At 47.9% G+C, this 17,671-nt stretch overlaps 1 protein-coding gene across 1 annotated transcript in view; it reads right to left on the reverse strand.

The window, feature by feature from the left end:
• Window positions 1–17,671, reverse strand: part of RNF17 (ring finger protein 17) — a 229,934-nt gene that overhangs the window by 55,940 nt on the left and 156,323 nt on the right. Inside the window, exons 18-20 of the mRNA XM_044288148.1 lie at window positions 17,072–17,266; window positions 10,594–10,741; window positions 8,505–8,623 (exon numbers count right to left, since the gene is read on the reverse strand). Coding sequence (XP_044144083.1) covers window positions 8,505–8,623; window positions 10,594–10,741; window positions 17,072–17,266 — 462 coding nt within the window. The remainder of the gene's footprint in view (window positions 1–8,504; window positions 8,624–10,593; window positions 10,742–17,071; window positions 17,267–17,671) is intronic.

The following is a 17,671-nucleotide window of genomic DNA, read 5'->3' on the forward strand; positions in this document are numbered from 1 at the left end:
AAGCCAACACAAAAGATCAGAGAGAACTTTGAGGCAACCAAAGAAGAGTTCAGTGACCATTTAAATGATTTATGGCAGAGAACTGAACACTATATAGCAGCTCTTTTACGATATAACAACGACCCAACAAAGTTAACCACAACGTTGAATCGCTTAACTAACTCCTATGTCCGCTATCAGCGACTCTCTGCTAAGTACATCACTTTCCTGAGCGACTCTGATTTTGAAGAAGCCTCAGAGGAGCTGAGTGAGAGAAAGAATCTCCTTGAAGAGAAGGATGCCCTAGTACAAGATGCTAAGAGCAAGGCAGAACTCCGCATCGCACACTTACAGGAGGCAAGATCCCATCGATCAACTTCAAGTAAACATACAAAATATACCCTTTCATCTTCCAAAACCTCTCGTTCCGGAAGGTCAGCCTTGCATGACAAGCTTATAGAAGTCCGGGCAGAAGCAGAGGAAGCTAGCGTAAGAAGTTCCTTTGCTAAGAAGGAGGCGGAGATTACAAAGAAGAAAGCAGAAATGGAGGCTAAGAAAGCAGAAATGGAGGCTATGATAGCAGAAATGGAGGCTGAGACAGAAGCCCAGCTAAAGATCCTTCAGACAGAAAGGGAAGAAGCAGCTACCTTAGCTAAACTAAAGATCCTCGAGCAAGCATTAGGCCAAGGTACCGACCCAGACTGTTTCGTCCCAGGAGAAGAGGAAGACCCTGCCGACCGCACTGCCAGGTATGTGCTAAGGCAACCATCGCCTACTCCTGTTAAATCGCATGCACCAACGCCACTTCTAACTCACCAACTGGACGAACCCCCAGAGTACCAGAAATCGTCACACCCCAGTAATAAGGTAATATCTAGCACCAAGCGGGCTGACCATCCAGAGACTAAACCGCAGCTTAATCCTTATGCCACATCATTCCATCCTGATCAATCTCAACCTTATCTGACAGAGCCCCTACATGCTCTAGAGACACCACAATGCAATACAGCAATATGGAATGGGAGATCAGACATGTCAGACTTTGCCAGATACAGGATGCGCAGGGAGCTGATTAACATTAGTCTCTCAAGGTATGATGACCGTGCCGAAAACTACAGGGCCTGGAAATGGACCTTTAAAGCAGTAATCAGTGATCTAAACCTCACTGCCATGGAGGAACTTGACTTGCTCATCAAATGGTTAGGCCCAGAATCTGCAGAACGCATAAAGACATTAAGAGTGGTTCATGCTGGCCACTCAAAGGAAGGTCTCGCTGCAGCATGGGAGAGACTTGAACAGACCTATGACAGTCCAGAAGCTATAGAAAGTGCCTTATTCAGGAGACTTCAAGCCTTCCCAAGGATAACTGGCAAAGACAATTGCAAACTCCAGGATCTGAGCGACCTACTAAAAACTTGAATTGGCAAAAATGGACCCACGTCTGCCAGGACTGAGTTACCTTGATACCGCCCACTGGCGTCAATCCCATAGTGTCTAAACTACCACATGGCATGCAAGAGAAATGGGCAGACCAGGGCTCCAGATACAAGAGAGAACACAATGTGTCTTTTCCCTCTTTCTCTTATTTTACCAGATTCATCAGTGACCAAGCTTGGAAGAAGAATGACCCCCGCTTTGACTTCACTGAATCCACTCTACCTGCTTCATCCTCATGTTCAAGGAAGGAAGAACCTGTTCTCAAGGAAAAGGACCCTAACCGCATGTGCCCCATCCATAAAAGACCTCATCCTGTAAAGGAGTGTCGTGGGCTCAGGGCAAAGACCTTGCAAGAACGCAGAGAGATACTCAAAGAGCTTGGAGTGTGTTACAAGTGTTGTGCCTTATCAAATCATATGGCGAAAGACTGTAATGTTATTATCAAGTGTGCAGAATGCAGCAGCGACAAGCACGTTACAGCAATGCATCCTACCTTGCCTTCAGACAACGCACCATCTCAAGCTGCGACCAATGCCATCGCACTTCATGGCGGGGAGCCACCGGCTCAAGGATTAGCTACAACTACTGTTTCCTCTTCCTGTATGGCGATATGTGGCAAGGAGGCTGATTCTAAGTGCTGTGCAAAGGTGTGTTTGTGCAACGTTTACCCAGACTCCCTGACAACCGGGAACAAGCACTCTCCAGATTCATCTCCTTGCAACGTGCGTTAAAAAACAAACCAGAAATGAAAAGTCATTTTGTGGCCTTTATGGAAAAGATATTTCGCAATGATCATGCAGAGCCGGCTCCACCCTTACAAGAGCATGAAGAATGCTGGTACCTTCCATCCTTTGGGGTATATCACCCACGGAAACCAAACCAAATAAGAGTGGTATTCGACTCAAGTGCCAAACATAACGGCGTATCTCTGAACGATGTCCTTCTCACCGGTCCGAACCTCACCAATAATCTGGTGGGAGTGCTCATGAGATTCAGAAAGGAGCCAGTAGCCATTACTGCTGACATTGAACAAATGTTCCATTGCTTTATCGTGCGGCAAGATCATAGAAACTACCTCAGGTTTTTTTGGCACAGAGACAATGACACCAGCAAAGAAATGGTTGAATGCCGCATGAAGGTCCTTCCCTACAGCGGAGGAGGCCATAGATCTGCTCAAAAGGACACAAGGTATGCTTTCAAAGTCTTGTCTAAGGTTACATGAGATAGCCTCTAACTGTGCTGCCGTAATCAAAGCCTTCCAGCCCAGTGATGATGCCACAGAATTCAGAGATTTGAATCTAGGGATAGACAATCCACCAGTACAGAAAAGTCTGGGCCTGAGGTGGAACTTCGCAAATGACTCCCTTGGATTTCAAGTTAACTGTGCAGATAAACCATTTACTAAACGGGGAGTTCTCTCAGTGGTGAACAGCCTATATGATCCCCTGGGATTTGTGGCACCTTTGACCGTACAAGGCAAATTCCTGTTAAGACAGTTCTCAGAGTCTGTATCTGACTGGGATGCTCCACTGCCCTCTGACAAACTACAAAAGTGGGAGTTGTGGAAGGAATGCTTGCATGCATTAGACAGGATTCACATACCAAGGTGTTACACTCCAACATCCCTTACAGCCACTCGGAGGAGAGAAATCCACATCTTCTCAGATGTGTCTACTGAAGCCATCGCAGCTGTTGCTTATTTAAAAAGTAATAGACTATTCCAATCAAGCACATGTTGGATTTCTGTTTGGAAAGGCAAAATTAGCTCCAAAACCTAAGCACACCATTCCTAGACTCGAACTTTGTGGGACTGTGCTAGCCGTAGAGATTGCAGACTTTATACAACGTGAGCTGGATATTCAGGTGGATGACATTCAATTTTACACAGACAGTAAGGTTGTCCTGGGTTACATCTACAACCAGTCAAAACGCTTCTACGTTTTTGTCAGTAACCGCATTGAAAGGGTTAGAAGATCCTCTAAACCTGAACAGTGGCACTATGTTCCATCTCATCTTAATCCCGCAGATTGCGCCACCAGACCGGCATCTGGTAGAGTCTCTGCAACTTCTTCTTGGTTAACAGGTCCAGCGTTTCTGCTAAACCAGAATGAAGATACTCCTACTCAAGACGTCTTCAGTCTCCAGGACCCTCATCAAGATCCAGAGATTCGGCCTGAAGTTAGTACCTTCGTCACAAAGTCTGAAAGGAGGGCTGGCTTGGGCTGTCATCGCTTTGAACGCTTCTCTAGATGGTCAAGACTCATTCACATTATTGCAAGGTTAGTCCACATTGTTCATTGTTTTCATGCTGAGAAGCATAACACTGACTGTCGCAGTTGGCACTTGTGCCATAAACCTCTCACGGCAGAAGACATTATTCTAAGTGAATTGCTTGTGATACGTAACGTACAGCAGAGTGCCTTTAAAATGGAACTGAAATGTATACATGACAAGCAAGATATACCAAAAGGCAGCCCCATTGTCAACTTGAAACCAGTAATTGATGATCGTGGCATGCTGAGAGTTGGTGGTCGCCTAAACAAGGCTAAGCTAGAGATTTTAGAAATGAATCCCCTCATTATCCCCTGCCATTCTCACTCCAGCAACTCTTCTCACTCAGAAGTTTGGATCTGTTCCTAATCCACCTGAAGAGTCTTCTTCTAGTAACATATATCTGAAACAGTGGAAGCACGTTCAACATCTGGCCGACTGTTTCTGCAGCAGGTGGAAAAAGGAGTATTCAACGCTTCTGCAAGCACGTAGAAAGTGGCAACAGGTCAAGCCAAACTTACAAATAGGAGATCTTGTACTCATGAAAGACCAGAACGTGGAAAGAAACTCCTGGCCCATGGGACTCATCTCAAAGGTCTTCACCAGTGAAGATGGCAAAGTTCGCAAGGTGGGAGTGACCATCGCAAAATAAGGCCATCCCAAATCCTTTATCAGGCCTGCATCTGAGATTGTTCTCCTCTTACCCGTAGAGGAATGATTCTTTTACTTGAGGAACTTTATTCCTGGGAACCAGAAGACTCAAGGCATTGGACTGTTCCAGTCACCATAGCCAGTGTGTTTTTTGTTAGTTTTGTCTTTCAGGTTCCAAGATTTCATGGACATTTTGTAGTTGCATATATAGTGAAATCCAAGGATTTCAGACAGGGAGTGTGCTGTTCCAGCTTTATTCTTCTATTTTACTAATTGCTGTGTTCGCATTATCCTGTCATTTATTATGTTGTGTAACGCTGCCACCCTGTGGTTATTCTTATAGTTCATTTATAGTGTGTTATGTAAATTCCCATTGCAATGCTCTCCTCCCTCTTTTGTGACATCACATCCTCTGGAAGTTCCTTCGTACTTCCTCTTTGTTGCAGACTTCAAGGTGGTGAGAGCAATTCTTTTTGACCTCTAATATCCCTAATATCCTCTAGCATACCTGATTCTCTGCATTTGTTTTCCAAGCAAAGCAATCAATAAATTATCAAAGCTTCACCATTGTATTCTCCTCACTGGATTATCACATGCAACTGGTGCCTATATCTGGAGATATTAGTGAGTTCAGCTGGTGCCTATATCTGGAGATATTAGTGACTTCAGCTATCTACCATTGCTTGTACAGGGGCTATCACTCACAACCAATCAGGGGATTTTCTCTAACGTACATCTGTGGCAGAATAAGGGTCATTCCAGGCTTAAGCATTTTTCACCTATCCATCTGGTATGTGAGAAAAGGTAGATGGATGTGGGGTAGGAGACGAGGGAATGAGGCTCTGCTGCTGCTATTAGAGCAGTGACTGTGCATTCACCGCTACCCAGAAGTGTGGGGCCGACTGCTGGGTCCAGCACCAATCTCCAGAATGAGGGATCCTGGTCCCGCCAGCTGCTGGACCACCAAGAGCTTTGAATGGAGGGTGGTCAAACATGTATCTTGCTTCTACATTTAGTCCCCTTTCACAGAAGCGAGTTTTCAGCACAGGTGCGATGCGTGAAGCGAACACATTGCGCCAGCACGGAATCCAGACCCGTTCATTCCAATGGGTCTGTGTACATGAGCGTTGGTTTTCACGCATCACTTGTGCATTGCGTCAAAATCGCTGCATGTTCCATATTCAGCGATTTTCACGCAACGCTGGCCCCATAGAAGTGAATAGTGCTGCATGAAAATCGCAGGGGCCTTAAAGTCTAAGGCACTGGCGATAATTGCCCAGTGCTCTTCGCCCAGGTTTTGGGGATGGGAACATGAATCACCTGTTCTGGCGATTGGCCCAGCAGCCGAACTCCAAATACTTGACAGCAACATACTCCTTTACACAGAAAGATTATTATTAATATTTTAAGTCCCAATAAACCCATTGTAAACTCCTGCCTGACAATAAGATGCCCCACTAGTGATACACCCAAGTAATCAGCTGAGAACAGTGCGCGAAACAAGCGTTCTTTTCCCCTGCAGCGCCACCACTGTAGAAAAGAAGAATTACACCGCATTTAAAGTTAAATTAAAGCGGTGATACTAAGATATCCGAAAAACAAGATTTTTGTGGACTCGCCTGAAAAATCTGTTTCTCGCTGAGTTCATTGGGGGGGACACAGGATCGTGGGTATAACTGCTGCTGCCACTAGGAGGAGACACTAGGCTAAAGTGCTAGCTCCTCCTGCTGGCTATACCCCCTCCAGCCTGGAGAGAGCATATCAGATTGCGCACAAGCAGTAATATAAAAATAAAATAAAAAAAGAATGAAAAAACAGAACCACCACCAGTGGGTCTGAACCCAGAATTAAGAACCACAAATGGAAGCGCCTCGAAGGAAGCGACCATTCTACTAAACACCCGCAAGCAAAATCGGATTGTTGGATGTCTGCGCCAGGAGAAGACGAACCGACTGCAGGGCTAGCAGATTGTCCGAAGGGAGGCAGACTGACGCCGTGGCGAGGATCATGCCAAGGAAGGTAATCCGACTGCTGGAAGTTCACCAGCGAGCCAAAGCATGCCAGGGCGTCTAGGGTGATGGGTAGACTGTCCTCGTTCTGACCGAAGGTCGCTGCCTTGATGAGGAAGTCGTCCAGATAGGGGGTCAGGGTGATGCCCCTGGAACGAAGAAGGGCAAGGAGAGGTGCGAGCACTTTTGCCAGGCCAAAGGGTAGAGCCACGAACTGGTAGTGATGAGACCCTACCGCAAAGCGAAGGAAGTGCTGGAGCGTGGGGGCAACAGGGACGTGCAGGTATGCATCCCGAATGTCCACCGAGGAAAGGGATTCGCCACGCTCCAGAAAGGCAACCACAGAGCGAAAGGACTCCATTCTGAAGTGCAGGATTCTGACGAAACAGTTCAGCAACTTGAGGTCCAGCACTGGGCGAACGGATCAGTCCTTCTTGGGGACGACAAACAGGTTTGAATAGAAACCTGTGAACTGTTCCGCAAGGGGAACCGGGGAGATCACCCCCTGAGTGAGGAGGGACTGTAATGCCTGAAAAAAGGCGGTGGCCCGACTCGGAACCCTGGGTGGCTGAGACAAGAAGAAACACTCCGGCGGACAGGAGTCAAACTCGATATTGTAACCCGAGGTTACAATATCGAATGCCCATGCGTCGGAATTGTGCGCCTGCCAAACCTCCTGAAAAAGGAGGAGACAACCCCCTTCATGCAAAGGACTGTCTGTTGGCAGAGGGGAGGGTAGGTTGTGCCCGCTGGCGCCAGGCCGGTTGAGGCCTAAACAATGTACAATGTTATTTTTTTTTCTTCTGCTCTTGTGTGGAGGCTCTGCTGGCGGGCGTGTGCAGGAGAAGCGGTGAAAGAAATGGAACCTGGAGTTTGAGGGCTTACAGCGAAACGGGCACTTTGACTTGCTTTGTGGCAGGAGAATACTTTTACCGCATGTGGCCTCGGAGAGAATCTCATCCAATCGGACACCGAACAGTCGAGAGCCAGAAAAGGGAAGGCCTGTAAAAGAGCGTTTCGACAAGGATTCCGCCCATACTTTAAGTCAAACTTCACGCCGTAAGGCGACCGTGAGAGCAGAGGAGCGGGCAACAAGCGTGCCCGCGTCCAAAGAAGCCTCAAAAAGGTACTTCCCAGCCTGAGAGATTTGCAGGGACACCGAGGCGTCAGAAGAGTAACAATGTCCTGCTCTGGCCCACTTGTGTGAAGGTCTGCCCCTGGGTTGGTCACCTGAGGAAGGAGCGGGTTGCGCAAGTGGAAACTGGTCAACCAATCGACCCATGAGGGAGGATTGGAAATTTTTTGATAAGTCCTCCACTGCCCGGGACCGGGCATGGGCCCAATCCAGTTCCACGCGGCCGGGGGAGGGCTATGCGGTTGCTCAAGCGGGAGGGCTAGGACTGGTCTGGGTGCACAGCATGCAGTACACAAAAAGTCCGGCTGTGTGCGGGGGAACTTGAGCTTGAGCTCGCATTTTGCGCACGCGTAGTGGGTTGGGGGCTGATTGCGGGCGGAGGTCGCTCGTGGCCGACTGAATGGAGACTAAGAGCTGGTCTTAGGGCTGGAGGGAGAGAGAATAGAGACTGTCCTACCAGAGACTGAAGAGGCAGGTGATCCCAGGTCCTGATGTCTCTCAGTGGCAGCATCCTGCTGGAGTGAGACAAGGAGAGCAGGAGCCAGCATGGGAAGAAGATGAAAGCTCCTCCCCCAGGAGCATTCGGTGGGAAGAAAAGCCCCGCCCCTTAAATGCAGGGGGAGGAGGCAGGGTCTGGATAACTGCGGGCTAGTAGGCCATTGAAGCCGGGGCCCAAATTAGCGATCCTGTTCCCCCTATAGAGAAAAGAGAAAAAAGGAAATAAAACAGAATTGACCCTGCAATGGGGACGTCTGCCTCATACGACACAAAGCTAAAAACTGATATGCTCTCTCCAAGGTGGAGGTGGTATAGCTGGCAGGAGGATCTAACACTTTAACGTAATGTCGCCTCCTAGTGGCAGCAGCAGCTATACCCACGGTCCTGTGTCCCCCAATGATACGAGCGAGAAATGGACTTTCAAAATCAAGTAAGCTCTTTAAAACAAATCTATTACACAAAATCAAACATAAGTGATCCCCTCTGGACCTTGTCTGATAACCACATTTATTTATAAAACATACTGTATATCCATGAGGGAGCACTCCAGACACAGGGTACCATATATCATAAGGCTTTCATCCAGAATTCTTAAATTGGTGCTCTCCATCACTTCCTGTTTACCAAAATCATAACAAAACACCTGAAAAAAACAAAAACAAAATAAACAAAGTGTGACCTGACAACATGAACGTATTCAAAAGAGCGAAGACACAAAACAAGCCTTAAAATATAATCGGCGCAGTGCCGTATCCTGCTGTACAGTGTCACTTTTTTTATTCCTTTCCTTTCAAATCAAATAACTTCCTTGTATGAAAAGGAGTTGTCCACTTTTTACTATTGATGACCTATCAATATCAGATCAGCGGGGTCCAACATTCCCACCAATCAGTTGTTTGAAGAGAGGCAGAGCTCATAAGAGCAGCAATTACAGTGGTGAGCAGGTGTAATTAGAAGTGTGGTGTCCCCATTCAGAGCCGTCCCATAGAAGCCTCTGCCTTCTCTTTACACAGCTCATCGGCGGGTGTGGTGGGAGTCGGACCCCGCTGATCTGATATTGATTATCTATCTTGAGGATAGGTCATCAATAGTAAAAAGCGGACAACTCCTTTAAGGCATTAAATATCACCTATAATTCCTTTTGTTAATTAATTACTATGTATAAATATATCAGGGGTCAGTACAGAGATCTCTCCCATCAGCTATTTATCCCCAGGACTGTGACTGTGACGAGGGGACATCCTCTGCGTCTGGAGGAAAGAAGGTTTGTACACAAACATAGAAGAGGATTCTTTACGGTAAGAGCAGTGAGACTATGGAACTCTCTGCCTGAGGAGGTGGTGATGGTGAGTACAATAAAGGAATTCAAGAGGGGCCTGGATGTATTTCTGGAGCGTAATAATATTACAGGCTATAGCTACTAGAGAGGGGTCGGTGATCCAGGGAGTTATTCTGATTGCCTGATTGGAGTCGGGAAGGAATTTTTTATTCCCCTAAAGTGGGGAAAATTGGCTTCTACCTCACAGGGTTTTTTTTTTGCCTTCCTTGCAGGCTGAACTGGATGGACAAATGTCTTTTTTCGGCCTTATGTACTATGTGACCAGTACATGGGTATTCTCATCTCAGAACGGGCTACCAGTTCTTGTCCTGTCTGGATGCGGTGGGCAAAGGTGGTCAGGACTACGGAAAGGCTCAAGTGGGATATGCTCCGCTGTATCTGTTCCAAAAACCCTCCAAACAAGCACAACCCCTTTAATGTTTTACTATGGAAATACTGAGGTTATGTAACCCCAGGGGTGTGGAAATTAAAAAAAAAAAAATGACTTGTCGAAAGACTAAAGCGGGGGCTCGATCTACTTGTCCCTCATGACAATCTACTTGTCCTGATACAAAAAATAATTTTAAATCAAAACCGTATTTCAATGCACCGCCACGCTTCCTTATGCAGGGAGGTGGCTGGCTTGCATTCCAGTCTTTGTGGTGTGAAATGACTAAGTTTAGTCCTCGTTCACACCAGATGATTCTGTCCAGAATGCACTACATCGCGGCCGGCTCACTATGGGGCAGGAAGGGGCGTGACGACACAGCCGCAGGCGATCGGATGCACGGGGTCGCAAGGCACAAATATGTCTGAGGTCCGGTCAAAATGCTGCTTGCAGCATTTTGTTTGGACTGGACCGCAGGCATAATGTGCCTTGTGATCCTGTGCAGCCGATGGGCATGGTTATGGTGCCAATCACTTCAACAGACCACTACACCCCCTCCTGCCCCACAATATAGTTAGCCGTCCGCAATGGGGTGCAGTGTACTGTACCTTTAGGTGGTTTAGGCAAATTAGCTGCTGATTTGGCATGGAAAGGACCCCTCTCACCTTCCCAGTTTGACAACACCTGCATAAAGGGGGTCCTCTGAGGGACTCTGGCAGAGTTGAGAGTTCTATCAATGCCCCTGGCTCTGTAACTGCTCCCCCCCCGAGCCGGAGACGTGACAGAACCTTTTATTGCTCCACCCCTCCAGCTCTGTCATTTCTACTACCAACTAGCAGCCCGGCACTGCATGTCCCGGGCGTCTGGCAATACGATTTCCACACCCCTGAACCCTCAATGTCCTTACCTCAACCAGAGTGTCTGATATATTTGTTATCGTCCCACGCCTCCACTGTTTATAATCCTGAAGATGAACTGCGACTTGCATATCGATTTGCCATTGTATAGCTTCTGGTTCTGAGTTCTCGTAGCGGTCAAACATGTTTGCTTGCAAACTGAAACCCCCAAAGAGAGGAAAAAAAAAAAGTGTCAAACATTGCAAATTTATTTACAAATAGTCATTAGACTAATAATGCCTTTTTTAACGGGTCTAATTTATTAATAAAAACTTTATTTTTGTGAACTTACCTGTAAAATCTCTTTCTCGCTTAGTTCATTGGGGGACACAGGACCGTGGGTATAGCTGCTTGCTGCCACTAGGAGGCGACACTAGGCTGAAAAGTGATAACTCCTCCCCTGCTGGCTATACCCCCTCCAGCCTGGAGAGAGCATATCAGTTTGTGCCCAAGCAATAGGAGTAGGAGAAAAATCCATACAGTAAACAACCAATAACTGACCAATGCCAGTCGGATCGAACCAGAACCGAGGACCATACTGGCCCACCAACCACCATCACTCGTGGCAAACAGAACCACTGGGTGGGAGCTGTGTCCCCCAATGAACTAAGCGAGAAAGATTTTACAGGTGAGTTTACAAAAATCTTGTTTTCTCACTCGTATCATTGGGGGACACAGGACCGTGGGATGTCCTAAAGCAGTCCACGGGGAGGGAAACAAATCACACGCCCATGGAGATAAAAAGCCCTCGAGGATGCGTAATCCGCTGCCGCCTGCAAGACCTTGCTGCCCGGAGCAGCATCTGTCGATGCCTAGGAAAGCACCCGGTAACACTTTGTGAACGTGCCGAAAGACCAAGACACTGCCTTCTACCACTAGAAAGCTAATGCCTGGAGTAGATGAACCCGAGAAGTGCCGGTCGGGTAGGCCATAACTCCGCGGGGCGGTGCCGTGTCTAAGGAGCGGAATGCCCAAGCAACTGTCAGACAGATATACCTGGAAAACATCCCCTTTGGAGGTCGTCAGCTATGACAAGGACCTCCAGGAAAAAAAATGGTAAAAAAGTCAGTAGAGCGGAAAGCGCTAGTTATGGACCAGAAAACCTCAGAGGCCAAATTAGATGGCTGATTGAGAGCCCGCTCTCTAAAATGCGAGGGAGAAAGAAGAGAATACAACGTCTAAGATGACTTGGAAAGCAGCGACTACCTTCTGCAAAGAAAGAAGATACTGGGCGGAGCACTGCCTAATGCTAATGAGAAAAGAAAAATGCACGTGGAAGATCCCGCTACCCGGAATGCTGCCTTTCCAGAAATAAAAATGAGAAGAAGTCCCAGAGGGAGGACTTGTTTCTCACTGAAACGCCTCCAACGATCCACAGGTCGTTGGGACGAAGCTGGCTGCTGACCACAACTGTGGAAGCAGAACCAAAATCCAGGTACGCAGAATCCTCCTCTGGTTAAGAGCACACCCCTTAGGAAGCGGTAAATTAGTAGACTAATGCCCCTAGAGCCGTAGAGGCTTGTGATGAAACTTCTAGCGAGAGAAGCTGCTTGAGAAACTAAGAAAAAAAATTCCTGAGCGAGGCATGCCCAACTAAAGGCCAAAGAACCAATACCTCGGACAAAGGTAAAAGCAAAACCGATGTGAGCATCACCGGTGATGGGAAGCCCCGTAAGTGACATATCATGTACAATGCGGAAACACTGCCTGGAAGGGCAGATGACCAAGATGAGAGAAATACTCTTGCCTGGTGGAGTGTGATTACTACGTCCAACGCCCTCACCGTACCCGCGGAACCCTGGTCACGTGGAAAAAATAGAGCTTGGATTCCATAGCTGTACAACCCATGGCTAATGGTCGACTAGACAGAGGGGGAAGGTGGTCAGCCATCCAGCTCGAGGAGGAACAGGAAAGAAAAGGGTGTTCCGTTCCAGGAACGAAACCCCTACTAGTGGTGGCAAGGAGTGACAGACACCCGCCCTGCCTGGCGTGGGGGACCTGTAGTCAACCCCCGGAATGAGCAGTGAAATGAATGACCACCCTTGGCTTGAGGTGACCTAGACAGTAATCCTATCTGAAGAAAGGTATCACTGTAGTGGTAGACGAGTGCCGCAGGGACTAAGCTACCCAGTAGAGCGCACCCAAAAGGTAGGTGCTGATAGCCATGGCATTTACGCCATTGCAAAGCCCGAGTTGACGACACAAGAACAACAGTTGTCAGAGCAACGGTCAATTATCAGTAGTGTAGACCATTAAGGGTCCAGGGCTAAAGCCCAGTGCAATCAGAGACTGGTACTCTACAGAATCTATTGGTAATGCAATACTCCGCCTGAGGAGGAGGCCATACAAGGGAAGCCACAAGAGTAATGCTAATGCCATACTCCAGCTGAGGAGGCCACCGATTCCAGAGTCAGAAGAATCCGTCACCCGACAAGGGAACTGTGCAGTAGGAAACCTAGTATGTAGTGGAGGTGCAAATACCCCTTGTACAGTAGGAGCTACAGCATGCTCCGCCAGCGTAAAACTGAGGGGGAAGCCTAAGAATACCCAGAAGAAGCATGGTACCATGCGGTCTCAGTTAAGTAGAGCCAGACTTAGGCCCTCCGCCTAAAAAGGGTGCTGAACAGGAGCAACCGACAAAGCAGTGCCAGGGTAGAATCCCTACCTAAGGTGGGCTGTCCCACTGCAGCGACTACGATCTCCGGCCCTAGTGTGAAAACTTCCCCTGGTGAGAAGAACACGCTGTAGTAGCCATTGCAGAGTGCCGGCTAAAACATCCTCACCTAGATAAGGAATAGTGGTGGCAAAGAATACAGAGTCAGTGCAACCTTCGGCTCGCTGGGTCGTAATCACAATATTTTATGTAATGGCGTGCACACCACACGTTGCAGAGGACTAATTCATGACTGACCTGAACGGCCAAGGCCCATGGGGATGGGGGTCTCTAGGACACCAACTGTTGCTGGGTGACCCCCCTGAGAGAACAAAGATCGACATATTTGCGCCCCCAACCAGCACCGGAAGAAAAAGAAGGATACAATATAGGAGTAGCCACAGTATCCAGTGGCAGTATCCATATACCACTAGATGAAGAGTACAAGACACCAACGGTACAGACTGTTACCACGGCCCACCTGTGAAGGAAGCCAAGGTATCTAGTGTCGTGGCGTAGTTGAATTAAAGCATGCAAAGATGCTTAGTGACTCCCCCGTTACTTGTAGAAGGGGGTAATGCCACGACTGTTAAATAGCATTCAGTGGTAGTGCAATCCTCCGGTTAAGGAAGGGGGGTAGCGAGATAATCAGAACCGTATCCAACGGTAGTGTAATTACCCCACCTATGGAGGGGGGTAATGTCTATGGTAAGCACTGCACTTAGTGGTAGTGTAATTACTCCACCTATAAAGGGGAGAAACATATACAGGAAGTACTGTATCCCGAGGTAGTGCAAGTACCTCACCTATGGCAGGAAGTAATGCACCCAGCAGGAACTGAATCCAATGGTAGAGAATTACGCCCCTATGGAAGGGGGTAATGCATATGATTAGTCCTGTACCCGGTGGGAAGTGAAATTCCTCCACCTATGTAAGGGGGTAATGCATACGGTAAACACTGCCACCAGTGATAATGCTATAACGCCTCCTATGAAAGAGGCTAATGCATACGGCCAGTACTGTACCCAGTGGAACAGCAATTCCGTCAACTACGGAAGGTGGAACGCCTATGGCTGGCACTGAGACCAGGGCTAGTGCAGTTAGTCCACCTATGGTAGGAGAGAATACATAAGGTAAGTACTGTATCCAGTAGTAGTGCAAATGCCACCTAAGGAAGGGGGTAATGCATACAATCAGTACTGCTGGCTAGTATGGATGCAGTCTTGGAAGATTGAACTGGATTCATATCAGCGTCCGAATAACGGATCCCCCCCCCTCCCTCAGAACCAACTCCTGCAGGAAGGAAGGGGTTCTGAATGTAACCCTAGTGAGGAAGGGAGGAGGTGCGGAGGTGACCAAGGAGGAATTATGTCCTGCTCTGGCCCGCTCGTGCGCAGTTCTACCTCCCAGCATCTAGCCATGGCAGTTGCAGGCAGTGTCGGTGGTGAGATAATAATTGAACCACCCAGGGAGTGGAATAGGAACCTCTACAGGACCACTCACTGGATTGTGTGGGCAGTACTTAATCAACCAATGACCCAGGAGGGTGGACTGGGAATCCTTCAGATGTGTTCCTCTGGATTTGCGCAGGTGGAGTATTATCAACCAAACGGCCCCGGAGGGTGGATTGGGAACTTACAGAGGTCCACTATTGGATTGCACAGGTGGTGACCTATCAACCAGACGAACCAGAAGGGTGGCTTGGGAAGTCTTCAGATGTCGTCCACTGAATTTGCGCAGGTGGAGAATTATCAACCAAACGGCCCTGGAGGGCAGATTGGGAAACTGAACAATACTCCACTGTCTGGGATAGGAAATGGGCCCAGTCTGGTACCACACCATTAGGGTGGTCCTGCGGAGATGTGGGCTGAGGGGAGCAGGACTACCTGTGATGCCCCCGCCAAATGGACAAGAGGCAGGAAGGGGTTAAATTCCTTAAGCTTAAAGGGAACCTGTCACCTGGATTTTGTGTATAGAGCTGAGGACATGGGTTGCAAGATGCCCGCTAGCACATCCGCAATACCCAGTCCCCATAGCTCTGTGTGCTTTTATTGAGTAAAAAAAATGATTTGATACATATGCAAATTAACCTGAGATGAGTCCTGTACATGTGACTCATCTTAGGGACAGGACTCATCTCAGGTTAATTTGCATATGTATCAAATTGTTTTTATTACACAATAAAAGCACACAGAGCTATGGGGACTGGGTATTGCGGATGTGCTAGCGGCCATCTAGCAACCCATGTTCTCAGCTCTATACACAAAATCCCGGTGACAGGTTCCCTTTAAGGTATTTGGTCTGCAGAGAGGAAACACCGGATAATCCAGTGTCGGCTGCAAAGATGCGGCTTACCATGAAGGGTTAACCCAGCTTAGAGGACCGGAGGAGTAGCTCAGAGGGCACCTGGGGGAGGGGGACAGCTAGGCCGGAAGAATTTGCGCCTGAGGGACAAACCCGCCCCCTCCATAACTGGAATGAAAGTTGCAACCCTGTAGGCCGCAAAGCCGGGACATAAAGTTCAGCGCACGGCCAACTGGGACGTACTGCCAGTCAGCTTCAAACAGAGGGAGTTGGCCGGGACGAATAGGCGCAAGCCGTCGGACTTAAAGAACTAGATAGGGGAACCCAGGCCCCCAGATATGGACAGAGGCCCCAAAACGTACATTGGGGGCTGAGGTAACGTGGGGCCCTCACCAGGGCATGGCCCACTTGGAAGACCTTTTTCTTCAATTTTAGAACGAGCTGACCAAGGGGTGGGGGAGAGCAGAGAATACTTACCCAATCCGGACTACTCACCTCATCTTCATCCTCTTCTCTTCACCCCTCCTCAGAGTACCAGCAGGGTCACCTCTTCAGAAGCTGGCACCCGAAGTGGCAGGAGACTGGAATGGCGGAGGATCTCGCTAGATTCAGGTGACCCTTTCGCTGGCTGGAAGCAGGGGAGCTGGGCTGCCCTGGTCCACTTTTGCTTCTTGGGGAGGGCGAGCGGTGAGGGAATCAGACACCAGCCTAGCTCCCGGGGTAGACAGAGGGGCAAGCGCCTCCGTTTCCCCTACATAAAAGGGAAAAGATAAAACAAAAAAGAAAATAAGAAAGGGAAGCCACCCTGCAAAAGCAGGGAGGTCTGCCTCCTACGACACTAAGCTAAAAACTGATATGCTCTCTCCAGGCTGGAGGGGGTATAGCCAGCAGGGGAGGAGTTATCACTTTTCAGCCTAGTGTCGCCTCCTAGTGGCAGCAAGCAGCTATACCCACGGTCCTGGTTCCCCCAATGATACGAGCGAGAAACTTAACTTTTAATAACAGGTATAAAATATCTCACTGCCCGTTCCCCTGAAGACGCCAGAGATACTCGTCGGGGGGCAGAGTTTAGTGGATTTTTAGAACAGGAATGACCCTTTTCTGAAGGTTATCAGTAATACTAAATGCAAACCTAGCAACTAGAGACAAGGCAATAAGAGAGAAGAGCGGGAACCAACGCGCGGTTACCAGTCTCCTATGGCTTGTCATTTATGTATCTGTCCTGGGTTAACAGCGCTTATACTAAACAAAAAAGGCAAAGAAAGGAGACACAACTGATATTTTTAATTTGATTCCTTTGCCAAACTGAGATGTTTTATACCTATTATTAAAAGTTAAGTTTTATTAATGAATTAGATATAGGTTAAAAAAAAAGGCATTATTAGTCTAATGACTATTTGTAAATAAATATGTAAAGAGCCTTACACTGTCTTGAAAAGAACATTGCAAGGCACACACGCTAAATATGGAATCTAATGTATGCAGCTGGCTTTTTTTAAACTGTGCACAAGTAATTCCCTTGTAGACATTACCTCTCGAGAATGTTCTGGGAAGTTAAACACTGCACGTAGATTTTGCAGGGAGATACGACATGACTGATGAACACATCAAGCTCTTTTCGTTCAAAGGAAGAAGCGTTATCCATGCACATTTCCACCGTGTCCGATAATATGTCCGGATCCCATACTTCCTTCAAAGGCAGATGATGCTCACCGGTATCTGATGTGCTTAATACAGAAGAAACAACCAGCGAATACATCCTTCAGGTCCACTAGTGAAATAACAGCTGGTGACCCAGTTCAGACAGAACAACTTTTCTTGATTAGTCCGCATCCACAGTGTTGAGAAACACTGCTCATGCGTCAGCCACATCTCTTCGACTGACTGCGGCTCATCTGACCCGAACTTACTGCATTGTACTGATTTATGATCCGGTGAAATCCTATCTGACCATTGGTCTATTGTACTCTACTCCTCATGGGAGTACAGTACAATCAGATGAGTACTGTACAATAGATCCACAGTCAGATAGAAACTCACTGCATCACTATGATGGAATAGGAGCCACTGTCAGTATTGGAGATGTGGCAGAAAGACGGGCCATGTTTCCTAGACTGCACACAGCCTAAGAG

The sequence above is a fragment of the Bufo gargarizans genome, chromosome 3, assembly GCF_014858855.1.
Source record: "Bufo gargarizans isolate SCDJY-AF-19 chromosome 3, ASM1485885v1, whole genome shotgun sequence".
NCBI lineage: Eukaryota > Metazoa > Chordata > Amphibia > Anura > Bufonidae > Bufo > Bufo gargarizans.